The sequence below is a fragment of the Erpetoichthys calabaricus genome, chromosome 1 (assembly GCF_900747795.2).
Source record: "Erpetoichthys calabaricus chromosome 1, fErpCal1.3, whole genome shotgun sequence".
Classification (NCBI taxonomy): domain Eukaryota; kingdom Metazoa; phylum Chordata; class Cladistia; order Polypteriformes; family Polypteridae; genus Erpetoichthys; species Erpetoichthys calabaricus.
The window spans coordinates 288,403,695-288,430,911 of NC_041394.2; the positions used below are offsets into that span (position 1 = coordinate 288,403,695).

Genomic DNA, 27,217 nt, shown 5'->3' on the forward strand with positions numbered 1-27,217 from the left:
TTACAGTACTCTTTGGTTGCCAGTTCAAATCCCGTAAATGGCAGAAGTGACACTACTCTGTTCGGCCCTTGAGTAAGGCCGTTAACCTGTAATTCTTCGTCCTGGGTATGATGTTAATCTGCATCCAGCAATGCAAGTTGGTCCTCCAACTTCCAGAGAAAATTTGGGAGTTGGTGGCAGGATTGGCACTCCAGCTACCGTAAAAAAAAACCACACACTGTTCCAGTGTGGTGCTGAGGTGTCACTCACTGCACTCTGGTCCCAATCCAGGTGGTTTGTCATGTGATGGGTGCGGCTTCAAGTTATCCGTGCATTCTCAAAACCTCCTCCTCTTATTGATGCTCATTAGATTAATAACCATCTTAACATAATGACTTTCATGGTCAAGAGATTGCCAAGCCCCCTCAAAATGGTAACCCCACTCTAAGAACTGAGTGCAGTCCTGTACTTTTTATTTAAAATAAAACTGCTACCTGAAATCTTAAGAGTTTCTTAAAATGCAGAACACACATAACTAAGGAGATAAGTAGTGGCTTTTGGACCTTAATAAATTAGCTTACTTTGGAGCTGCAAGAAAAGTTAGATATGATAAAGTATGTGAATGCATTTGAATTTTAATTTATCCAGGCTAAATCATAATGACTTGAATAACATTGTGAATTTGCACTGAGAGCTAGAGTGACATATCAAGAGTATGCAGAGTTGGGAAGCACTTCACACTTTGAGCAAGTTGGCATGTACTCCTTGGAGTTAGATGGACATTTCACTGCTTTTTTTTTCTCTCTCTTTTCATTGCTTGAGTGTGTAACCTTATACATGGATTTGCTATTTTGCACTGCAATAGATGGGGATAACATACAGAAGATCCATCTTTTGAAGCATTAGACATTAACATTGAATTAATGCTCAATTAACAATGAACTAATGTTCAGCAGCAGCTGCCAGATTAATATCCAAACATCAGAAGATGTTTTGGCATTCTTTGTGAGATTGATTTCCGTCACAGATCAATACAGTATATCAATGTACAGATCTAGTATGACTTACAGTTGTCTTTCTGAGTATTTGAGACTAGGTATTAGGAGCTACTGCCTAGATTATGAGAAATCTTGTGCCACACTTTGCTAGGTTTAGCCATCATATTAAGGTGAGACTGTGACTGCTTTTCAAACAGTTTTTGCATTTTATTTTAATATTAACAATTGCCATATCAGTGTTAGAATATTAACATTCTGTATCTAGTACAAAGCTTAAGATGATTAGATAATAACAGATCTCCAGCTTTTCCTATAACTTCATGTATGATATACTTGCTTGCATTGCAAAAAATAAAACTGCAGCCTTTTCAGTGACTGAATTTCAGCATCAGATTGCCCGTGATTTAAAAAATCACTATTTTTTTTAATCTTACTACAGAGGGAAAATCTTGCTTCTCTTTCAAGCAAAAAAAAACTTTGGTTATTGCTACTTTTATCCCATAATATCATGTATTTGGTTGAAGGAATTACAACTGATAGAGAGATAGATAGATTGATTTTTAATAAAGGCACCATATATAGCCCCAGTAAAGGTGCAGAAGATTTACATTCTGCCTCTGAATGTAATATACATAGCTATGATTATCCATTGGACTATCCATCCGGTGATTGGGTAATCTAACTTGCTTGTCTTTCAGATGTGGAAGGAAAACTGAAATATCCTGAGGAAACTCCTCACAGGTTGTGCCAGCCACTGTTGTAAAAATTAAAAAAAGTAAAAATCAAGGCAAGTTTAAAATGAAGTGGCTAATATGCAATATATGATGAGTCATTCCAAAATCAAATATATACAGTTAGCGTTTGAAAACTTCCACATTGGTCAGACATTTGGATGGTTCAACTCATTATGCTTTATAACATGAGCTAAACCTCTCTTGTGGTAAGACGTGTCATCTGTTAAAGTAACAGCAGAATTGCAGAAAAAGTTATCAGAACATCTGAAATGGCATACCTAATTTTAAATACTAATGTTAAATTTGTGGTGGTTGTTTTTTGATGCCAAAATAATGTTTCTTAGTGTAACCACTAAAATATGACAAATACACTGAAAGCATGTAAGACACAATATTTAAATAACATGAAGTCTCCAGTTACAAATAAAGCCAGTCCAGTTCAACGGCTTATTTTTGGATTAGTACAGAGGCATAATCAAATTAAAAGTCTCATCACTTAATGCAAGGCACCTTGAAAACAACAGAACAACAGCTTTTTGAAAGTAATTCTGAAAGAATGGTTTGGTCTTCTATTGACAAGTTTGATTTCACAAAAGTAGTCATAAAATTGGGACACGTGTGAAAAGGGAGGAAGAGTTTTGGAAAATGAAAGCATCGAAAGATGGTGACATTTGAAATTTGAATTAATGTGTCTTGTCCATTAAATATTACTCTTTAATACATGTAGTATCCAGGTATTTTTTCCAGATGTAAAAACATCATACAACAGCAGTTATTGTACAGTATACCTGACAGTGTTTTTTTGTGCAAACCAAATTTAAAAAGTGTGTTACTGTAAAAGCATCTTTAAGGAATCTGAGTAAATGAAAATATCTTGAGTAAGCTTGGTTTTCACAAATTCATGTGGTACTAATATAATTTTACATACTGTATTTATTTTTTAGCATTGATTTTAAGCATCATTTATTTTTAATTGCTGAACAGAAATTGTGAATACATTTAGTATATGTATCCTAAATGGAAGATAAATTAGGAGTCCATGATGTTCATATCATTCTAAATAAACACTAAAATTGAGCCCTGTTTTTTTTCATGTCATTCTGTTTTAGTGACTTAGCCATGTGGACATTTGGAAGACTAATTACTGATGATCATTCATATATTCCTGTTGTACACAGGTAAATGTTTCTTAGTTCTAAACATTTTTCCTATTATTCATTCTTTCAGCTTTATAAACCTGTCTTCAATCAAAATGGCTATAGCACAGCTGGACATTTCTACAGAAATAATGAAAATGTGCATGGCCAAGAGATGTCCCACCAGCAGTATGTCCAAGGAAAGTTTCAGTATCATTTGCATAAACGAGCAACTACCTTGCCTGTTGCACAGATCCCCTTGACCCAGGCATATCGCATGGAAAGTATGAGACTAAGTGCACCTAATAGATATGCCCATTCAGAGATAACAAACTATAATAAATATCGTACTCCTGCCAGGGTGCGATGCTCCAACAACAGACGGCAGCAGTATACCAATCAAATGCAGCTTGATGACAATGTCTTTTTAGACAGTGCTCCAAACAGTCCAGCCAGAGGTCCAAGCCAACGAGCTACTACTAGTAGGAGCCTAACGAACATACTTGATATGGATACCACAGGTGCTGCCTTGCAGCAGTCTCAGATGCTGAAGCACTCCATGTATTCTCAACGGGGTAGGCAGGCACAGAGGTACAGCTTGCACCAGAGAGGCACCATTAGGGACCACATGCAGGAAAATGTACTTTATGGCTCCCGCCCACCATCAGCAACCAGCGTTCGAATAGGGGGCAACTTTACTGGTATGACGCCTGCTATCTTGGCACACACAGAGGGGTATACTGTCCAGAACAAAATGAAGCAAGAGTAAGACCTTTTTTGTTCTCTTAACAGAATGCTTTGTATATGTAAATTAACAAACCTTTCACAGTGTTTCAAGAGTGGAACTGATATTGTACTAAGTAATATTATGTACATACTTATATCAAAAAACTATATAAATTGTTTATTATACTACATTTATTGTTTTGTCTTATATATACTGTAAAAGCCTATAGCATATTTTGACTAGGCAGATGAAAATCATTGTGGATTGTTTTAATTTTAATGGCCATAAACAACTGCAGCACTTAGATAAGATATGGACATTGGTCCTAACTTCAGATTTGTTCTGTTAAGAGGGATAAGAAAGAATAACCAGCATATAGGCCAATATTTAAAAATGAAATGGGATGTAAGCAAAAGATGCTGCTCTTTACATTGTACGAAAACTGCCATAAGATGTTTCACTCTGTATACCTACATGTATACCTGACATACATGCACCACTGCTACTACTAATATTATCATTTTAAATTAATTGGTTGAGTCTTGTTTCCTTGTTTTTAAGTCTGTCAAAGTCAAAAGTCCAGTTACAACTAACCCCTAATTATATTATGCCCTGAAGGAATGCTATGCATACCAGGTCTCTGCTTCCCACTTTTCATTTTCTGGTTCCTGTTGTTTGTTCATATATATTGATTGTTGTGTTGTAGTTACTTGGATTTCTTACTTGTATTTATTTTTCCAAACTCTTGTCTACCTTCATGAACTGGCCACTACTTATAAGGATTGCTTGTAACCTCAATCCATTCCAGGATCAGCCTTTGGACCTGTTGTAATCTGATGTTAAGATCACTACAAAGTCAGATTGAACTGAATAGGGTTTGTCTGCATTATATTTAACTTTGCACATTTTTTTAAGAGAGAAAGGGCATTCTCCAGCAACCTCATTAAATTCATTACAGGTCCTGCAAGTACTGGATGATATGATAGCAGCAGGAGTAAAGTGATTTACATTTGGTTGAGTGTATGTTTGAAGTGTGGCTCTTCGTTGTGATGCTGTTGTGACCTTGCCTTTCCTTTATTGCCAAGGCTATATCTAGTTAACATTACATCCAAATATTATGTTTGTGCTGCTAAATGCTTGTTATCTTAAAATTAAAGCATCTTCTAGCCATGACTTTATTATAGACAAAAAAATAACTTTTTTTTGTGTCTGGCCAAAAGTTGTAGGCAACCCAATAATTTTTATAACCTTAACCATGCCATTCACCTGGGATTTACTTATATTTTTGAGCAATGTGACTTTGATGATGGTAGCAGGATTGCTGTTTTCCATGGGGCTGATTACAAAGTGAAGCAACTCGATTTTGACCCTTATTCCTGCTTCGAATGTAGTATTATTCAGCTGAAATGCTGTCAGCCTTTTACCATTATTGTATTATATCATCCCCCTAAATGTTATATTGAGTTTATTGCTGCATTGTAAACATTTCTTATTTGATCATGTTCCTTATCTACAAATGGATGAATAAATAGATAAAACTTTATTTGTCCCCATGGGGAAATTTGGCTTTTTACAGAAGCTCTTTAAATAAATATATATGCAGTATATACCAATACACAAAGTATTGTCTGAACACACACTAGAATGACTAAAAAAGCAAGAAAATTAAAAAGAAAACTTCTGACTTGGCTGTCACAGCCATTGTGAGGCATTATACAGGTGTACAGCTGTTGGTATGAAGGAGCCTTATAAAGTGATTTTAATATTCCTGTGGATTCTTCAAACTGTTCTCTTGCTGCAGAATTTCTGTATGTATTACAATATTATGGTTTTACACAGTTTATCGCCTTTCCCGCTGATGTTGAAGGGCACACTCTTGATTAGCTTGTTCTTTGAGGTTTATTGATAATTTTCTTATTGCTGTTCCAGCTTCTAATTATAGTGCTGTTTTAATATTGCTGCATAGTTAGCCAACCAGAAAGTCAATTGTGTTTTCTCTTTTAGCAATCTCAAACATCTGAATCTTATTAATTTTGCTTCTTTTATGAATAGTACTTTTAATGTTGTCCCTCAATTAATAGGGTGATGTCTTATTATAACATGTATTAATCTGATGTGTTGAATGCTTTATAACTGGTTTAAAACCACACTTTTTCTTGTAATCATAGTACACTCTGCTTTGTGCTATGAAGCAGCTGTAACTGTACATTATTCTAAATGAAATGGTTTATTTGAGCATACTATAGTGTACGCAAGGCTAGCTTATTAAATATAATGAAACAGATTAGTTAGCCAGATCTGTGTTATTCCTATATTATTTTTGCAGCTCAGGGAAATTCTAAAATTCTTTATTCTTTTTTAATTAGTTAAATTATTGCATTCCAAGAATAATTTTCCAATTACTGTTTCATCTGGACTTTGTTGTTCTTTTCTATATTTTTTCCCCAAAGTAAAATTGTCATGCTTGAACAAGACCAAAAATCTTTATCCCTATCTTAACTACAGTACTGGATGTGTATGTCTCTTGATTTTTAAGTTGGTTGATCTGATTTTCAGTTAACAGATGACAGGCTAGTTGCTGAACTGAATTGTAAAACAAATTTATCCGCTTCTTCAATAGATACAGTCCCTACTAATTTAGTCAAGACTTGCATTCCCTTACTAACTCCACTTTTTACTGCTGTTATTAATAATATTTCCTTGTTAAACAAGTATTGTACCAGATTGCCTTAAAATTGCTGCTGTTACACCTGTTATCAAAAACCTGATTCTGAATGTAATAATTACTATGAAATTCCCAATCCTGCTTTTTCAACTAAAATTTTAAAGTCAACTTCTTGATCATTTGAATTTCAGTAATCTGTTCCAACATTTTCATTCAGGTATCCATACTAAACATAGTACTGAAAGAGCATTTGTGAAAGTCACAAATGATATCCTTTCTCCTGCTGTGTTGGACTTCTTAGCATTCTTATTCTCTTTGATGTAAGTGCAGATTTCAACGCAATTTCAGGCCCTCTCCTACTTGAATGACTTTTATTTAGGAATTACGATCGCTGCTAGTCACTTGCAGCCTTTTCTCACTAACAGAGTCCAGTTTATAGATCACATTCCTCCCTTTACTCATGGTGTTCCTCAGTGGTCAATATTGTGTCATTTTAATTGTTTATCCTCTTTGTCTAGTTTCCATAATCGTATCTTCTGAATCTAGAACAATATGTGTGCTGTGTAGACTGACAGTAAAAGAAGAAAATATTCAAAGTGGATTTCTTCCCTATTCCTTTGGTTTCCCTTTGCATAAAAACAAGTAAGCTTAAGTAGACTTAATATTGTTTTTCAAAAAAGATCTTTGTGAACATGAAGAAATTATATAAAGACAAACCAATGAAAAATTTGATCTACATTGACTGAATCCTGCCTCCGCAGAGGCTATCAAAACAAGCCCTACAATCCAGCCTACTAAAGAAAGCTTTCACACTACCGAAATTAAGTGATCTCTTGAACATGTATTTTTTTTGTTATTTTTGCAATCCTCTTTCAACAGAAATCAATATTGGTGGACAATTATTAAAAAGATATTATAATGAAGGAAGATATTTTGTTTGGTACAAGTGATATTTCACGTAGAGCTGGACGATATGGAAAAAGAAAATCACAATTTTTTTCTTATCAGTCGATATCGATATACAGTATATCATGATGATAAATCAAATCACTATTTCTGTGAAGCTTAAAGGTTCTTTTTTACTCCTTAGTGAGATGTGAAGATATTATAAGGTTAATTGTGGGTTAAATATTATTTATTTTGTGTCAGAAGTTGATCATGTGTAATGTTTTACAGTACATTTGTCTTAATTCTGACCAGTCAAGTATAGTGTTACAGGACAACACAAACAAAATTAACAACTAAATTCCAAATAAATAAAATAGCTAATACAAAATAAAAAAGTCTTAATTCTGACCAGTCAAAAGCTTTCAAATTTTACAGGAGATAACACACTAAATTTGTTGTTCAACTCCAAATAAACAAAATAAAATCTTAATTCTAAAATCTTAAATCTAAAACTAAAACCTTGAAGCTTTCAGGAAAATGCAAAGTAAATTTTTTGGTCAGTTTCAAATAAATAAATGTAGGTATTAATATAAAAGAAAATAAAAAAAAAAAAAAAAAAAAAACGGCCTCTGTACAGTTTCCTTTCCTTTGTATGAATTCAGACTGTTTTAAATGGTGGGGAAATAAACCCACAAATAAATAGACAAAAACATTCTGCATATGTCCTCAGTACAAGTTCGAGCAGCTTTGAAATGTAAATGATGAAGAACATAAACAAAACTGACATATACACTCACTTGTGGATTCTTATCCTCAAAGGCAAAAAAAAACAATTAGTGTAGTAAATTCTGTAAAGTCTGCATTGTGCGTGCTCTAACGGATGGCACTGCTTCAGATGGTACAAACGATTAATGGTATTACCTGTCTTTTTAGGAACATGCTTTTGACACAATTTGCAGTGTATGCTATTCCGCTTCTTGACGGACTTCAAATAGCCAAAATATCTCCACAATACTGAATTCCTTGGACCCTTCTTTTCAGCATTGTACTTGTCTTTTGAGCCTTGGGTTGTGTCCGTTGGGGTGTCTTCTTGGGTAACGCTGCTACTCCTACGCTCTGTGCTCTGTGTGTCAACCTAACCTGACATAGCTGTAGCTTTATTCCAGTCACAAGATTGGGTCGGAGTGGTACTATTCTCATCATCAATGGCTTTTTATGTTGTCTGTAAAGACATGGATGGAATGAGTTCTCTTGACGTTGTATCAACCATGTCTTATATTTCTATTGAGGAAAAGTTATTTTGCAGTAATTATCTTTATCGTTTTATTGCTCTGTCCTACTTCCATCTAACCTTGAAGATGAGTAACATTTCAACATATGTGGATCAGAAGATGTAAAAATAATGCTTATTGTTCCTTTCTTATAACTTTATTTATACTTGCTTTTCTCCTACTTTTGAAAAAACTCTGTACTCTCCCATCCGATATTTATCATCATTTGTTTAGTGTGTTTTCTATCATTGTTAAATTCTGTCATTATGTCATATAGTCGTCAGAAAAGAATGCAGCCAAAAAATAAGTATTTTGTAGACTTTTTTGGAAAACTTGCGTAAATTTTAATTCACTTTTTAGTCAGAATACATCAGGTAATTTTTTTTTAATTCTGTTCCATCAACTAAATTTAGTTTAGTTCAGAGAACAATGATTAAATCAATTTTATTTTCATTTATTTTGTTCTTAATTCATTCTGTTAAAACTTAACTTCAAAAGCATGAAGTGGAGGAGCTGTGTATATAACTGTAAACAAACAGCATGCATTTACTGTAAGTACACCAATAAATTTTATGTAAATTTATATAACACAAATATTAATAAAATAGTAGTTAAAAGTAGTTATAGTTGTAAAATGAATTAGTAAAAACAAGAGCTGCTGATTAATCTCTGTTATCACGTACAATTAACTAGTTAAATATTGCTACGATTAAAGACTACGCTCTCACATTGATAATGAATCATTGCCAAATGCATCCAAATCTATTAATAGTAGTAGTTGGTCACCAGCGCTTGATAATCTTCCTATGTTGTTTCTTGATAATGATCTTCATCCACACACACCAGTAAGATTGCAACCCATTTTTTATAAAACGGGATAATCCCGTATTTGAACTAAAAGTGAGCATACTATATTGAGTCAATAAGGAACACTGCTTGTCCCATTATTTTCATACACATTCTATCTATCTATCTATCTATCTATCTATCTATCTATCTATCTATCTATCTATCTATCTATCTGTCTGTCTGTCTATCTGTCTGTCTGTCTGTCTGTCTGTCTGTCTGTCTGTCGCTAGAAATCTGCAAAGGGAGAAGATAAGTCGCATATCTTAAAATAATTTTTTATTCCTAAGCTTTCAATACCTACCAGGGGTCATTATCAGAGGATGATATATAGGCAATATATAGAAAATGAGGGAGAGGGGGTAGGTGGGTGTAAGAGGGGGTGGAATAATATGGTGGGGTCTCCTGAAAATCCATAAAACCCCTTGAAACTTCAGACCTGTGATTAGCCTAACAGGTGGGCCAATATATAACTTATCTAAAAGACTTATCTAAAAATGCTCAAATATTTAACATATGATTCAGATTATTCTGTTAATTCAGCCAAGATGGCACTGCAGCACCTGAAGAATGTATCCTTCACTGATGATGAAATCATGGTCTTGTTTCGTGTTGTGTCGCTGTATACCATGATTCCAATTCAACTGGCCACAGAGACTTTTCAAACAAAACTAAACAATGCCCCCACCATAATGGCATGAATGAAGCTGGCCACGAATGACATAATGCACTTAATATTTGTTAGCCAGAAAACTTGCTTCCATTTTAATGGAAAATACTACAGACAGACATGCCAATTTGATCTCCATTATCAGAACTCCTACCTGAACTGGTTATGCAGTGATTTGAAACTGTGGCTCTAACTCAGTTCACACCTAAACTTTTGATACGCTTAGTCAACAACACATATTAAAAAGTGACCAGCTGAATGAATTCCATAGCCATATCAACTCAATATTCTCTGCAATCCAGTTCACTATAGAAAGAGAAATGAACCAACATATCAATTTCCTGGATATCTCCATTAAAAAAGGCAGCGATGCCATTTTGATTACGAGTGGTTATTGCAAGGACTGTTATGAGGACAAATTATTACATTTTTCTAGCAATCACCCTTCATCGCATAAACAGAGTTGTGTTAAGGCATTGTTCAGAAGGATTTGTACCCATTGTAATACAAAGGAAATGAAAAACAATGAAATACATTATTTTTCCAACTGTTCACAACAAAACGGCACCCCCTAAGACATTTATCAAACAATTCTTACAAAGGAGACACTACATACATCTGCAAACAATCGACTCCAACCTAAACTCCCATTCCACTTTCCTTACACCCTGGTGTATCAGAAAGTACAGTGCACATCCTGTCCAAATCAGGCATCAGAATAGTGCATAAACTGACAAACTCTCTGCAGTCAGTCTTTTTCAATGCCAAAAGCAGAAAATCTGCAGCAGAGACAAGGAATGCAGTATACAATATAACATGCAGTGCTTGGCTAGCTGTAAACGTGGGATAAACATCCTAAACACTCGCAACATGTATACAAGAGCGTTGCAATGCTGTCAGAAAGAAGGACCCACAGTCTCTTATATATGCACATGCAAGTTCAATCGGACACACTTTTTACCTGGGGCATGGTACAAGTAAAATTCAAGGCTAATACTAAAAGTGCCAGAGAGCTGGCTGAATTCTGGCTATTAAACAAAAACACCATCAACAAACTCTTGGACAAGAACCCACCATATGCAGGCTTAAAAAGATCATCCACATACTAAATAAGACTTTATGACCAACACCCTCTGAACCCCACCTTATTATGCCACCACCCCCATCCTCATTTGCTATATATTGCCTTTGATTCCTGTATGTCTAATAATTTTCCTCTGGTGATAACTCCTGGTAGGGAGTGAAAGCTTCGGAATAAAAAACTATTTTAAGAAACATGACTCATCTTCTCAGTTTTTCTAGCTATAAATATGCAAACTATATCACAGACCTTCGTGTGTGTATATATATATATATATATATACACACACACACACACTAACTATTCTTATTACGGAGAATAACATAAGAACATTTAAAATCAAACCAGCTATACAAGTGACTAAATTTCACTTTTCTGTTGCGCTAACAATGCAGAGGGTTGGTGGTTCAGAACAATCCTTTGTAGATGATAATTTTGGTGGAGAGAGAGAGAGTACCTTGTTTGTTGGTACTGTATCTCCTTGATGTTGTCTTTGTCCATCCCTTCACAAGTCAAGTTTAAATCTTGGGTTCAGGGTGGAAGCCAGCCTAAACTACTCCATATCTTCAAACTTAGCCAAGTATTTTTAAATTTAAGATTTCGTTGTTAAGACCATTCACTTGGTCTCATGGTTGCCACAGCAAAACAAAGACCACTGACACATGAAATAACATAACTTGCAGTTACAACTTTATCAGCCTGGCACTGATCTGTTGTTTCATAAAAAGGCTCTAGTGTTTAACAGAGGTTTTTGATTAGCTTGATCTCAATTACTGTAAACTAAACAGGGGCCTGCATATCTGATAATACATGTGAAGGTTTTAGAAGATGACCTTTTTTTCATCTGGCTCATCCATATAGTTGCTTTTGCAGTTGGGAGTTGTATGTGTCCCTCAAGGATTTCCTCTACCCTTGCTAATGTGGAGTAAAATGATGTAACCCTCTGTACTTTTGCCATAGCAATTATCTTGGACAACACGTAATACGTTCTTTCAGTTTGAATGTATTTGATGTGTTTTGTATTTTATATGATTTATAATACCATGCATCTGCAACAAGCACTTTTGTTTCTTCTTTCTCTTCTTTTCTTGATGCACACTGTTCTTCTGTAGGTGGCCCTGCTCGTATCACTTTTCCCCTGCCTTGACTATCTTCCACACTCTGGGCTATTTGCAGGGAACTGCACTTGGCTGAAAGTGCTAGGAGTAAGAAAAAATTACTGTCACTCCTGGATAAGTTCAGGTCCCTCCTGTCTTCCATCTCTGCATCTGTGCCATCTGCAAAGAAATTTTCCTTTTAACACTTGATTGCATCCTCTGAAGGAAGTTCCTGCCACCCTCTTCTTTACCTTTAAGCCCCTCTTATCCCTTACTAAGACCACTTCTGCTTTCTGTCTACATTAATTTTTTTAAGCAATGTCAGTTCTTCTCACAGCTTCTCCTACCACCTCTGTGCTGATAGCAAACAAATCTTCCTCTCATTTCACTCTTACAACCCACTGGTTTCAGGCCAGATCTCCAGGTGTCCATCTGCGATCCCATCTTGGATGAATGATCATCACCTTAAACTTATCCTTTCAAAGTCAGACACTTTGTACTTTGCCCTCTGATTCTCCTTCCTCTGATTTGTCCCTAAGCATTGCCCTTAAAGATGTCACCCTTTAACCATCATTCACGGTCAAGGATCTTGGTGTGACTCGGACTCATTCATCAAACATTTATCTTCAATGACTCAACCCTGTTGTTTCTTTCCTTATTCAGTGGATTCATTCCTTCCTCACTAATTTTACCATGCAGCTACTAGTTCAGGCACTGGTTCTCTCTTGACTGGACAAATTGTAACTCTCTCCTGCCTGGATTTCCTTCAGCTGTTATCAGACCCCTCAGGCTCCTCCAGAATGTAGCTGCTCAACTAATTTTCTTGGTTTTTCATTTCACTCCTACTACACCTCTGCTTTGGTCTCTCCAATGGCTTCTGTTTCTGTAAGGATCCAGTTTAAAACTGTTATCTTAACCTACAGTTTATCTGATCGGGTCTGCTCCTCAATATCTCTAATCTTTGGTTTCTCCATACATCCCTTCAAAAAGTCACTGTTCTGCCTCTGCCTGTCTATTGACCACCCCTCTTCTTGCCAGATGTGCCTAGACTGGAAATTGCCTCTCCATTCTTGCTCCAAATCTGTGGAATGTTCTCCCATTATCTATTTGTGCTGTACCCAATAGGGTATATGCACACGCTGTTCTGCATTCCATGTCAGCCATCTTCTTTACATCCGGTGCTGATATCAAAACAGAGTAGCTATGGCGTTTTTCACCAGATCGCGTCAAGATGTGCCCAGACTTACTGTAAATGATGTAAGTCACATTATTGAAACATCAGGAACTAAAAGGGAGAAGGGCTTCAAACTGTATGTTTGAAGGTGCATCCCCAAATATGACGGTAAGATCCGAACACATTAAAAAATCTGTCTACTATGAATGTACTTGGCACAAATATGTGATTTTATTAGGCTTCTTTAAAAAGACAGAATTTCAATAATTAGTCTTTAAACTTTATTCAGGGACAGGTGATTATGTATGCAAGCTTAATACAAAATAACACAAGTCTGCTGAACATTTTACCCTGTTAAAAAGTGAATGTCTCTGTCTGAGTCAGCAAAACGGTCAATGCCAAGCCACTGCTTCATTGTAAGGGTCTGTTTTTTACCTCAGCTGGGGGATCTCCTCTCTGAAAGACATGTTTTCATCAAGCACTAAGTCGACAACTGCTGGATCCGGAGCCGAAGTGTAGTTTTGGTACTTGAGGATTTTATCATCCTCCTTCTTGCTTGCGTGTCATCCTCCATGGGTCGCTTTCTCCTCTCCCAAACCCCTGGTCTTGAAAGTGGAATGAAGAAATTGTTCTACTCAAACAAAGCGGCAACCTCTCCCTTCTTCAACAGTCACCGCACTGTCTCAGACCCTGGCTTGCAAAAATCCTCTTTTTTTTAAATGCCGGCTACAAACTCGGGTATGGGGACTAACTGTAAAGCTCTCTCTCCGGATAGCAATGATCCATTTAGATCGGGTTTCTACATCCAAGGGAAATTTATGAAAACTAAGTACCTTGTTGTACAGTATATACTGGAAACTGAACATAATAGTAGTCAACAATGTTTAGCTGTAGAGCTATCTGTATGCTGAAACTTAAACTTATTTGTCGTGGACATTCTCATCACTAAACAAAAATCAAAATTGTAATACAGACAACGGAAGTGACAGAACTGGCCAAGATTTCACTGGAAGTACATCAGCACTACCATGTGCATATAGTCTATTTATTTGTGTTTAGGTGACTTTTGAAAACACACTTTTTGATTAAATACTCTGGATCTGCTTAGCTTCTCTCCTACTGGAAAGTTGCCATGTACTGAAAAAGAGTTTAGGATGCTGATGTTTGCCTTAGTCTAATTGCAGGTATAATTTTGTTGTAGTTATACTTCCTTGGGCTCACTTTGTTTTCTTGTTCTCTATTGTTTTGATGCCTACACCTTCATTCTTGTTTGTATTATAACTATTATAATGGTGTCTGCTAAATAAATAATAATAATAATCTCTGAAGTGGAATTTATTGGAAATAAATTCTGTTTCCTTTTATTACAATTTGATTCCATTTATTTTCCTCTAGACCTAGGTGCAATTCCAATTCCAGTTCAAATTCTAGGAAGTGAATCGGAATTGACCATGCATTACCAGTTCATTTCATTTCATGAATGGCACAGCCCTGGTATGCAGTTTTCTACAAATGCATTAAATAGAATTTAATTCTTCAAGCCAAAAAAATTGGAAACAATATATTTTTCTAGTTTAACTAATTGTCTTTTGAACTAGACTTAAAAAGAGAAGTCCTAAAAAAGTTAGTTTATTTATAGAAAAAGTCCAGTTCATTGATGAAGGTGATATTTTTGTAAAACAATTCCTATAATAGTTTATTAATTATTGTTATTTATTAATTATAACACTTAATTTCCTTCAGTCATAATGATTTCATTTATTAACAATAATGATCATGCCAGAGTTGGTCCCTGTTGTGGATGCTGCCATGATAGACTGTGGTTTATGTTATCCTGGGCCTGGATTGCCTAAATTCAAGACTTTTTTGGATGGATATGTTACTGACTATGTGAACTGTGAGGATGTTTTACTAATACATATTTGTCAGTTATTGTAGCATGCTCTGCATTGTGCTAATAGTCTGTTTCATGTCTTGTTGTTGTCTTCAAGGAGTTTGAAAAATGAACCTGTTGATTTAACTTTGGACAGAGCTGTAAACCTTCTATCCTCCAGTAATATTGAATGGCAGATAGCAGCTGCTTCATTTATTCAGCATGAGTGCTTTGTAAATAAAGAAGCTAAAAGAATGGTAAGTCACGTACAACTTTAAGTGAAGTAAGATACGGTAAATATTTAATTTCTTTGAAAAGATAATGTTCAAATCAAGCAGTTCATCAGGTTTTCACACCCCCGAAATTACATTATGCTAGCAAAGAACTGAAAGCATAAAAAGTTAACTAACCATCTGTTTGTATGTTTATATATATATATATAATATATATATTATATATATTATGTATAAATATTATATATACAGTACATATAATATAAAGCATCTTTATTCTAGCAGATTTTTTTAACTTCCACCAGGTGTTTTCCATGCATGGAATTCCCAAATTGCTCCAAGTAATGGAAAATGACAATGAAAACCTCCAGTGTGCAGCTGTGGGAGCTCTTCGTAACATTGTCTTTGAAGACAGTGAGAACAAGAAGGAAGTTACTGAAAAAAATGGAATACCTATCTTGCTACAGCTTCTTAGACAAACGCGTGACATGGAAACGAAGAGACAGATCACAGGTAAACATCATTCTAGTAAGAAGTACAAAGTATTTTGCTTTCTGCCCGCATACAAGGAAGTCATAGTTTTATGTTTTTGACAAGTTATTTTTCCTTAGGAACATAGTATAGCTGTTTTTAAAATATTGACCTTGAAAACACTTGCTAGATATGTAGTCCAAATCAATAATTTAGTAACATATTGCAAGTATTGTCTACTCTTTAACATTTTTAATCTGTTACCCTAATTAGGTTTTTTTCATAATTTTAACAAAAAATAAAAATATTATAGTTTTTTTTTTTCTTGTTACTATGGTATGTTTGCTGTAGTTGGTAAGTGGTCATTTAACAGCTGGTTTGTTTTTCTTCGGAATGGATACTAAAAGTATACCCTGAATGCCTTTTTTTTTTTTGAAAACTTAATTCTCAGAAGGTCTGCAACTTTTCTCCCAGACAGTGGAATGTGTTTTTAGTATCAGCCTGTTCCTCACTGGAGTGATAGCTGTGCAACAAATAACTCAGCTGCCGTCTGTTCTGAAGATTGATAATGCCCTTTTATCTCTTAACACCAAGCATACTTTCTAATTGGGACTTTTGGTCTAATAACTATGTACTATGCACTACCCTGTAATAGAACAAGAAGGTCACTCAAGGTTCATTTTCAGAATTTAGAAAATAAGGACATTAACTGATAATGTGTAAAATGAACTTTGCATAGAAAAATCTGTTTATTTCAACAGAAATGTGTCCCAGATTTGGGCAACTGGCCATCCCAATGCAGCTCTAATGTCTGCAACTTTGAAGTATTTCTGACAAAAAATGCAGTAGATTTACTATTGTTTTAATACATTTTATTACTTTATGCAGGTTTTATGAGCTAAAGCTGAAAGTACTCAAATGTAGTAAATGTCATCTAGCTACTTCTAAAATTTTTTTACATTAGATTTTTAATGTGTATTGATGCTATTTTTATCTTGTAGATGATACCTAACAATCTGAACTGTGAGCTAATATAGTCTTGTATTTGTGCCAGTTTAATCTCGGCAGCTGTAAATTAGCATTACAAAGATATCAGTTATTATCTGTCGAGATAAACTATTCCTTTAAGTATAATGATCTTAAATTTATAAGGAAATAAATATTTGACTTCTGAGTATAGCAGTTTAAGAAAGAGTAAATAATCTTCTTCTTCTTTTGGCTGCTCCCGTTAGGGGTCGCCACAGTGGTTCATGTCCTTCCATATCTTTCTGTCCTCTGCATCTTGTTCTGTTACACCCATCACCTTCATGTCCTCTCTCACCACATCCATAAACCTTCTCTTAGGCCTTCCTCTTTTTCTCTTGCCTCGCAGCTCTATGCTTAGCATCCTTCTCCCAGTATACCCAGCATCTCTCTTCTGCACATGTCCAAACCAACGCAATCTCACCTCTCTGACTTTGTCTCCCAACTGTCCAACTTGAGCTGACCCTCTAATGTACTCATTTCAAATCCTCTGTCTAGCCATTCGGTACAGGTCCTTTTCTCCCTCCTTTGTGTCCAACCTCTCATTTAACTCATCCTACGCCTTTTCTTTAGCCTTTTCCACCTCTCTCTTCACATTGTGCCTTATCTCCTTGTACTCTTGTCTACTTTCTGCATCTCTCTGACTATCTCACTTCTTCTTTGCCATCCTCTTCCTCTGTATACGCTCCTATACTTCCCCATTCCACCACCTGGTGTCCTTTTCCTCCTTCCTCTTTCCAGATGTCACGCCAAGCACCCTTCTTGCTGTCACCCTTACTGCTTCTGCTGTTGTTGCCCAGGTGTCTGGTAATTCTTCACTACCACCCAGTGCCTGTCTCACCTTCTCCCTAAACTCAACCTTGCAGTCTTCCTTTTTCAACTTCCACCATTTGATCCTTAGCTCTGCTCTCACTCTCTTCCTCTTCTTGATCTCCAACGTTGTCCAACAGACCACGCTGTTTAACTACACTTTCCCCAGCCACCAATTTGCAGTCTTCACTCTCCTTCAGATTGACTCTTCTGCCTAGGATGTAATCTACCTGTGTGCGTCTTCCTCCACTCTTGTACGTCACCCTATGTTCCTCCCTCTTCCTAAAATACGTATTCACCACAGCCATGTCCATCCTTTTGGCAAAATCTTCTATCCTAGTCATAACCTTTCTGCAAGCTCTAAAATCTGTGCTGATGGCATTTGTCAACATTCATGACTGCTCAGGTACAAGAAGATTGTCAACAATTCCAAAACCAGAACAGAATACCCTTTACTTGCTGTTGTAATGTGAAATTTTGTATACAAGTTGATTAATGTTTTGTGTGCCTTTTATTTGTAAGTCAGACAAAGCAAATGTAATATTTGTGTTTTATTTCATTGATATGCTTTCATGTCTAAACAGCCCATGAGTCTTTAGCACTAACTCAGGAAGTGAATTTTATGGAAGGGTTGCGGAAGTGCCTAAAAATAGTTTGGCAAGTGATTCTCTGCAGGGCTCTCTCAATCAACCCTCCACAGGAAAACCAAACTACCGAACTGGCAAGCATCAGCTCAACAAATAGTTTTTGAGGGCAGGTATGAAAACAAGCCAGTAACTAAGGGATGTGTCACACTAGAATTCTATTGGTCTAAAGTTGGCTGTTTGGTTTTGAATCAGAGGCCATTCTGTACCATGATGCCCCATCGGTGTAAGGATTTGAATAGATAATCTATATATTTGATTGCTTTACACCTCCCCCCCTCTCTCTCTCTCTCTCACCATTACCAAGAAAAGGACAACACACTGAAAAGCACAGCTCAGCAGCCGAATTAAGACAGGCCTGCGGGCTGTCCTGAAGAAAGCTAGAAATGATGACTTAACTAAAAGCATTAGTAACTGACAATTCTGTGTGCTGCCAAAAACTACACATCAGCATTCATCATGTTGTATGGTTGCCAATATTCACTTGTACTTTGCTTATTGTGGTTATTTTATGAATATTATCAATAATACATCATTTAAAGTTGTAACTTAACTCCTGCTTGTCTTTTACTCTATGTAATTACCTGAGGTTATAGATGTAGAAGGGAAGGTGCAGAGAGGTTATAAAGTAAAATACCTTAAAAACAGTGATAAGTCTATGACATTTGAAGCATTCTGACAAAGGGTCACTTTAAAGAATATAAAAGGGGAAAGCAGAGTAAAATAGAACTCTACCAAGGCAAAACACTTGCCATAAATCAGATGTTGTTTTAAAGAATGAAGTCTCCTTTCCAGAATCTAGTTAATTAGAAAACATCATCTGAGTCCTCTTTTTTGAAAATAGGTCTAAATACCCAAGTAATGTTCCCAATTTCTGTGCAGCATTCGAGAACTTTATCGTCTCCAGCATTGCATGTCTTCATCATTTTTTTCTGTTTCTCATAATCTTTTCATTGAATGTCATTTCAGCTACACCAAAGTCCTCTCCAACAGAAATGGACCTAAATCCAGTTCACCCCTCCACCTTTATGGGGCATGTCAGCTACTGTAGCTTTAGAATTTATTCAGAGTATTTAGTCTACCATTTATTTTGTGGGCAATGTGAACAGTATCTACTTTTCATTAATGGTTTTCCAGAACTTTAAGGAGACTGTCTTAAAACAGTTTTCTATGATGTTTTCAAACTCCTCTCACAACCTAATGTATGCTTTACATTGCTGACACCACTTTTGCCCACCTTTACTTGCCCCATAGGAAACATCCTGCTAACATTACATGGATGGGTTACAATGGCATATGCTTCAAACTCTTGTTAACCATTTAGGATCTCCTGGGTCAGTGCAGTTGATGCCTTTACAATCTGAACCACCTCACCTCTAAGAAGTCATCACTTAATTCATTATTAGCAATGTTTTATCTTAGTCATCCTGCTTGTTTTAAATACTGTACACTTTCTCATCAAATGAGCTTCCAGAAATCGTGGTGTGCAGACATCTCTTTATTGTGTTTCTCAAATTTGTATTTGTGCCTGTATTAAGTTACTTTAATCAAGCCCAAAACCTTCTGTATGAGTAAAAAGTATACATTCTGGTTGATTCCATGTGGAATGTGAAGCCTGACAAAACTGCACTTTCACCAATGATGCTTTCAGTGCTATTGAACCACCAAAATGAATGTAATTAAAATAATAATTCTCTCCAAATGTTTTATTCCTGTTTCAGAGTATCCCTGTATTATTGAATACATCCTTTTTTAGAACACTTGACTCCATTGTAAGTTTGTTGATGATAAGGAAGGTAAAAAGACCACATATTTGAAAGACACTACAGATGTTGAAAGCAGAAGTTGACATGGCACCACCTAAATTTTGGCTTTATGATTGGCTTGTGAATATTTATAATTTGAGACAATGGAAAGAAGGATAAAAACACATAGGCTGGTTGAATCTGGAAGAAAAATCTTGGAAGTAGTACTACTTGTATACACTGCTCTCTTCTAGAAAACCATATAATGAAAAGACAATGTTGTATATTTTGAAAAATAAACAAAATTCTAAACAATGACCTCTGATCAGACAACATGACTATTAATTTGATCTTTGACCTTTGACCAAAAGTAATCTTATACCAGGTAAATGTTAAACCAAGCTAGTGTTGAAATGTGTTTTCATAGCTAATCCATGAATTTCACAAAATTCAAATAAGTCATTTTCTAGTTGAATTAGGCAGACTGTTTTCCTTTGTTGCATCTGTCCAGGTGTGCTTGTCATTTCCCACATGCACTGGTACTTTTCATATTTTAATACAGTCTTTGGCTTTCCCTGTTGAAGTACCATTCCACATCTGAAGGCTCAGTTTACATTGCCAAGATTTAATTTGAAGTTTTTCCAGTCTGTGTGTCTGTGGTGAGACATTATGTTGACTTTCACTGCAAACATACACTCCAGGTTTATCTTGTAATACCCATGTTCTGGGAGATATTTTTTGCCTTTTATATGTATTGTCATGCAAGTCTATTTTACATTGCTTTTTTGTCTAGCTTCCTGATCCCTTTCTTAGACCAGTTAGTTAAAGGTCCCCCTACCAGTAGCATAAAGAATCGGTCAAAATAGTTGTTTTGTTTCCTTGATCATGCAAGACTGTACTTCACAATCCTAGGAAAAGACAAGCATGGTAAATACTGCATTTATTTAAGTGCAAAAAATCCTCACAGGTTAACAATTTCATATGTAATGCAAATTTCATTTTGTCAGTTTATGTAGTTTTATAAATGTATAAACTGCAGTTTATGTACACATTGTTAAAAACATGGTTTTGTGAAATAGAAATAGCTTTTTAAGTGGAGTTTTGTTAAATGAAACTCAAATAAACAAATAATAACTAATTACTGCCTGTTTTTACTGTGGTGTTTTTTAGGCTTGCTATGGAACCTGTCTTCCAGTGACGATTTAAAACATACTCTGATCTCAAAGGCTCTACAGCCATTAACCAAAAGCATCATCGTCCCTTGTTCGGGTTGGCCAGATGGCGATTGCCCTAAAGAAGATCTGTTACATGATCCTGACATTTTTTACAATGCTACAGGCTGTCTACGGTAATAGATTCTAAGAGTGCTGATAGCATTCATATTCTTGTTGGGGAATAAAAATGTTCACATCTTGCAGTATCTAGTATCTTTAGTTTGTGATTTATCAAGTACATTTATTTAATTATTTTTCAGAGAATAAAACTATATAGCTTCTGAATAGTTTAGGCAGTCACCATCAGTTTCCAGCTGTTTGAGTATTTTTTTCAGTGAATGATAACATTTTAGATAATACATTTCTCTTTTTGATTGTCTGTTGAACAGCTTATCTTGCCTTTTTTGTTGTACCTCGAATATTATCAGTATACTTTTCCTCATCCATAGTATGTCATTATAATAGACTGAATAACTGTTCTAGCCTTACTTTGATTATTAAATTAGGTTTGCTTCCATTATCCAACCAGGCTTGCAACTGATCTTTGATTGAAAAGTTTCAGCCACATTTCTGTGTTATTTCATACTGAACTTCTAAGTGATAAAATAAAAGTAAATATTGAAAAAGAACTTTGTAAATGATTATAGTTCAAATTGTGCGGAAACTGAGCAATGTTGTGTGAAGTGCCTAACAACCATACTTCAGTAAAAGCAGTTTATTTTCTTTTTCTTTTTTTTTAATTTTATTGATTTCATTGTAATCACACAACATTCCATACAAATAGATCAATTTTTACAAAAATAGGATTGAAAACAAATCAACCCCCACTCCTGAGAAAGAGAGCATGGCCAGCAGAGTACAACTTAAACCTGGTAAAAATAAGTAAATAGATTAATTAATAAGTGAATAAAGATAAATGGAGAAGAAAAGAAATGGGGAGAGAATCTGCGTCCTCAGTGCTTTAAAAGCTTATTCTAAAATGTTATTGATTAGATTCTGAAAGGTTTTGAAAAAGTTCTGCACAGATCATCTAAGTGAGAATTTGATTTTTTCCAATTTCAAATAGTATATAACATCAGTTACCCACTGACTTAAAAGAGAAGAGTTAGGATTCTTCCAGATGAGCAAGATAAATCTACATACCAATAGTGTAGTAAAGGCAATTACATTTTGTTTGTCCTTCTCCACTTTAAGTTTATCTGGGAGTACACCAAGCACAGCTGTTAATGGGTTAGGAGGGATTGTGACACCAAGGCTGTCTGATAGGCATTTAAAAATTTTGTTCCAGAATGATGTTAATTTGGTACAGGCCCAAAACATGTGACCCAGTGAGGCTGGAACTTGATTGCAGCGTTCGCAGGTTGGATCTTGCCCTAGAAACATTTTGGACAATTTTAAATGAGCCAGATGTGCTCAATATATAATTTGAGTCAGAGTTTATTTTCTGGAAAGTAACTCAAATAAAAGTAAAATTTGACTATGAACAAACTACTAGATGTTTAAAGCATCTGATATTAATTGTGTTTATGTATTAAAAGTATAAGTAAATTTAGGATCTCTTCCCACATGTACTATGTGTACAAAATGTAAATGTTTCTCAGTCTGTAAACATTAATGTATTGTATATTCATTATTATTGGCAGAAGTATTGTGAGCTATTACCTTTAAATGTATTATTAAATATGTATACTTAAAGGGAAATACTCACATTTTCAGTCTCTTAATAATGTAAAGTACTGCTTTATGTGGGAGCTTTGAAAAAATCGTGTTGTGAAAGCCATTTTAATAAAAATCAGCAGAAAAGACTGAACCAGTAACACCCCTAGTTTAGCCATTTACTTCCTAGAGGTTTGAAGGAGCTAGTTATAGGAGGGGTTGGCATTGGCATGGCACCACACTGATTCTTGGGATATGAGTTCTTCTACCAACTATATACTGTAGTTGTAGACAAGTGATGTAATCTTTTCTGGCATCTTTTCTGAAATGTCTGCATTGTTTCACATCTCAATTTTTCAAAGCCCCTACAAAAGTACTTATTGTTAGGAAAGGATGGCAAAGTGTGAACATAACATTTATCACATATATTTTGTATTAAAACATTATAACTTTATAATCACATTACTGCACTCAAAAATAAAGCCTTGAGGCTTTCAGTAACCACTGTATTTTTATCTGGGGAAAAAAAGTATCCTAGAAAATCTGCCCATTGGCTTTACTGTGTATCAAATCAAAACTGTTGATTTTTAAAAATGCACACTTATTTGTATAGTCAAAGTTTGTTCTTTTGTATATTTGTCATTTTCTCATAATGCAGTAAATGCAAATTACAATGTATTTTGATGATTCAAAGACCAAGGACAGACATAAATAAAATTGCAGTACTAGTAAGATATTCCAACTGCCACTTCAGCTTTCTCAAAGTGAAACATAACACGTCTTTTTTTTTTTTGCCCTACATGCAGAAACCTCAGTTCAGCTGGTCCAGAGGGACGTAAAATGATGAGAGAATGTGAATCTTTAATTGACTCGTTAGTTCACTATGTAAGGGGATCCATTGCTGACTACCAACCTGATAATAAAGTAAGTTTTTTCTTTGTGCAATTATTTTTACTAAAGTGGACCCCAAAATTGTCAAACATATAATCTAATGAATGGATTACTAAATTAAAAAATAACTGTGTTTCTAATGTGAAGCTAATTTATACTTTAAAAATTTGTAAGACATGAACACATTTTATTTAAATGAAATCAGCATCTTCCCAACTCCAGGGCTGTTGGGAATGGTAGCCATTGAAACTATTTATTACATGTTCTTATTGCAAATACATCATATTATATAAGTAATATATACAGTCATATGAAAAAGTTTGGGATCCCCTCTCAGCCTGCATAATAATTTACTTTACTTTCAACAAAAAAGATAACAGTGGTATGCCTTTCATTTCCTAGGAACATCTGAGTACTGGGGTGTTTTACCGAACAAAGATTTTTAGTGAAGCAGTATTTACGTGTATGGAATTAAATCAAATGTGAAAGAGTGGCTGTGCAAAAATTTGGGTCTCCTTATAATTTTGCTAATTTGATTGCATGTAACTGCTCAATACTGATTATGTGCAACACTAAATTGGTTGATTAACTCGTTAAGCCTTGAACTTCATAGACAAGTGTGTCCAATCATGAGAAAATGTATTTAAGGTGGTCAATTGCAAGTTGTGCTTCCCTTTGACTCTCCTCTGAAGAGTGACAGCATGGGAACCTCAAAGCAACTCTCAAAAAATCTGAAAACAAAGATTGTTCAGTATCATGGTTTAGGGGAAGGCTACAAAAAGCTATCTCAGAGGTTTAGACTGTCAGTTTCAACTGTAAGGAATGTAATCAGGAAATGGAAGGCCACAAGTACAGTTGCCGTAAAACCCAGGTCTGGCAGGCCAAGAAAAACACAGGAGCGGCATATGCGCAGGATTGTGAGAATGGTTACAGACAACCCATAGATCACCTCCAAAGACCTGCAAGAACATCTTGCTGCAGATGGTGTATCTGTACATTGTTCTACAATTCAGCGCAATTTGCACAAAGAACATCTGTATGGCAGGGTGATGAGAAAGAAGCCCTTTCTGCACTCATGCCACAAACAGAGTCGCTTGTTGTTTGCAAATGTTCATTTAGACAAGCCAGATTCATTTTGGAACAAAGTGCTTTGGACTGATGAGACAAAAATTGAGTTATTTGGTCAAAACAAAAAGCGCTTTGAATGGTGGAAGAAGAACACCGCATTCCAAGAATAACACCTGCTACCTACTATCAAATTTGGTGGAGGTTCCATCATGCTGTGGGGCTGTGTGGGTAGTTCAGGGACTGGGGCCCTTGTTAAAGTTGAGAGTCGGATGAATTCAACCCAATATTAACAAATTCTTCAGGATAATGTCCAAGCATCAGTCACAAAGTTGAAGTTACGCAGGGGTTGGATATTCCAACAAGGCAATGACCCAAAACACAGTTCGAAATCTACAAAGGCATTCATGCAAAGGGAGAAATACAATGTTCTGGAATGGCCATCACAGTCCCCTGACTTGAATATCATCAAAAATCTATGGGATGATTTGGAGCAGGCCGTCCATGTTCGGCAGCCATCAAATTTAACTGAACTAGAGAGATTTTGTATGGAAGAATGGTCAAAAATACTTTCTTCCAGAATCCAGACACTCATCAAAGGCTATAGGAGGTGTCTAGAGGCTGTTATATTTGCAAAAGGAGGCTTAAGTAAGTATTGATGTAATATCTTTGTTGGGGTGCCCAAATTTATGCACCTGTCTAATTTTGTTATGATTTCTGTTAATCCAATAAACTTAATATCACTGCTGAAATACTGCTGAGTATGTGAATTTCCCCTTGGGATTAATAAAGTATCTATCTATCTATCTATCTATCTATCTATCTATCTATCTATCTATCTATCTATCTATCTATCTATCTATGTTTCCATAAGGCATGTCATATATTAAAAAGAAGTTGCTACTTTGAAAGCTCAGCCAATGATGAACAAAAATCCAAAGAATTAAGAGGGGTTCCCAGACTTTTTCATATGACTGTATATACAGTACAGGTATATAGACAGTTTACTGTTTGCTGTAAAAGTTAAACTGGGGTCAGTCCTCAGCCTGAAATATTTTGCTCCTTTGTATTGTCATTAATTACTGTATATGGTGTCATTTGATTTTGTTTAGTTCTACAAAATTAACAATTATAGTGATCACATCTTATACCGGAATGTGATGTAATGTCTTGAAAGATTTTAAAGTACATGTTCTTAATCACAACACATGTGTAAAGCAGCATGCTGCAAATTTGTAATGTCAAACCATGGTATCAAAATAATGAAAGTGAAAAAGAACAGGCATTTATTTTATACCACACTGATTTTTCTTTGTGGCAACTCTATAGGTGATGCTGTTTTTTATGGAGAGAGAGAAAAAGAATGTGTTATTAAGTTCTGTTTTTATTGTTTACATTTTCAGGCCACAGAGAACTGTGTGTGCATCCTTCACAATCTTTCATATCAGCTAGAAACTGAGCTTCCATCTCAGTATTTTCAAGATATGAACATTTTAAGACACAACCTGCCATCACAAAGTAAAGGAGCAGGCTGTTTTGGGTCTCGCAGCTCCAAGATCAAACAGGTTGATATTTGTAATTAATTCAGACAATGGTAGTCCATTCAACTCTAAATATTGAGCCAGTAGCCCTTCTTGGTTTTACCAATTATTGTGATGCATATGTTACTATACTTCATTATTTATATTGAATAGTTTTTGTAATTTTAGAAATGTCAATCAATAACATTAACAAACTTACACTTGCCTTTCTAATACTATATATTGCATAATGTAGGTATATTAACAAAATGAAATTTACCTACTAACATTCTTATCATGTGATATCACAGTGATAACTATGCCTTTTAGCATATATTCATTAAACATTTTTCTTTTTAAATCTTTTTAGGAAAATGAGACTAAAACTCCTTATCCTGAAGAAAAAAGTAATCCACGTGGTGTTGAATGGTTGTGGAACCCTATTACTGTGAGAATGTATTTGTCTGTGATAGCAAAGAGTACAAGGAGCTACACACAAGAGGCCTCTATTGGAGCTCTCCAAAACCTTACAGCTGGAACTGGTGGAGTATGTTCAAGATCTATTAGTAAAAGAAAAAAGCTTATCCTCTCCATTGAATTTGTTGTAGATTTACAAGGATTATATGCATACCTCAGTTGACCTCAAATAAATGACTTTCTGTTGTGAGATTGTGCAAATGTTCTTCAGAGATATTGATTAAAGACCACTGCAATTAAAATAATCCAGTACATGTTGTAAACTTGCAGCACCTAAAATGATGTTCTGGCATATTTATACAGTGTTTTGAAGACATATTTAATATCTG

General features: G+C 35.3%; 1 protein-coding gene across 1 annotated transcript in view; it reads left to right on the forward strand.

Moving 5' to 3' along the window:
* Positions 1-27,217, forward strand: part of pkp2 (plakophilin 2) — a 78,211-nt gene that overhangs the window by 42,889 nt on the left and 8,105 nt on the right. Inside the window, exons 3-9 of the mRNA XM_028816218.2 lie at positions 2,939-3,612; positions 15,258-15,396; positions 15,678-15,885; positions 21,236-21,413; positions 23,742-23,859; positions 26,295-26,456; positions 26,782-26,958. Of these exons, the coding sequence (XP_028672051.2) occupies positions 2,939-3,612; positions 15,258-15,396; positions 15,678-15,885; positions 21,236-21,413; positions 23,742-23,859; positions 26,295-26,456; positions 26,782-26,958 (1,656 nt within the window). The remainder of the gene's footprint in view (positions 1-2,938; positions 3,613-15,257; positions 15,397-15,677; positions 15,886-21,235; positions 21,414-23,741; positions 23,860-26,294; positions 26,457-26,781; positions 26,959-27,217) is intronic.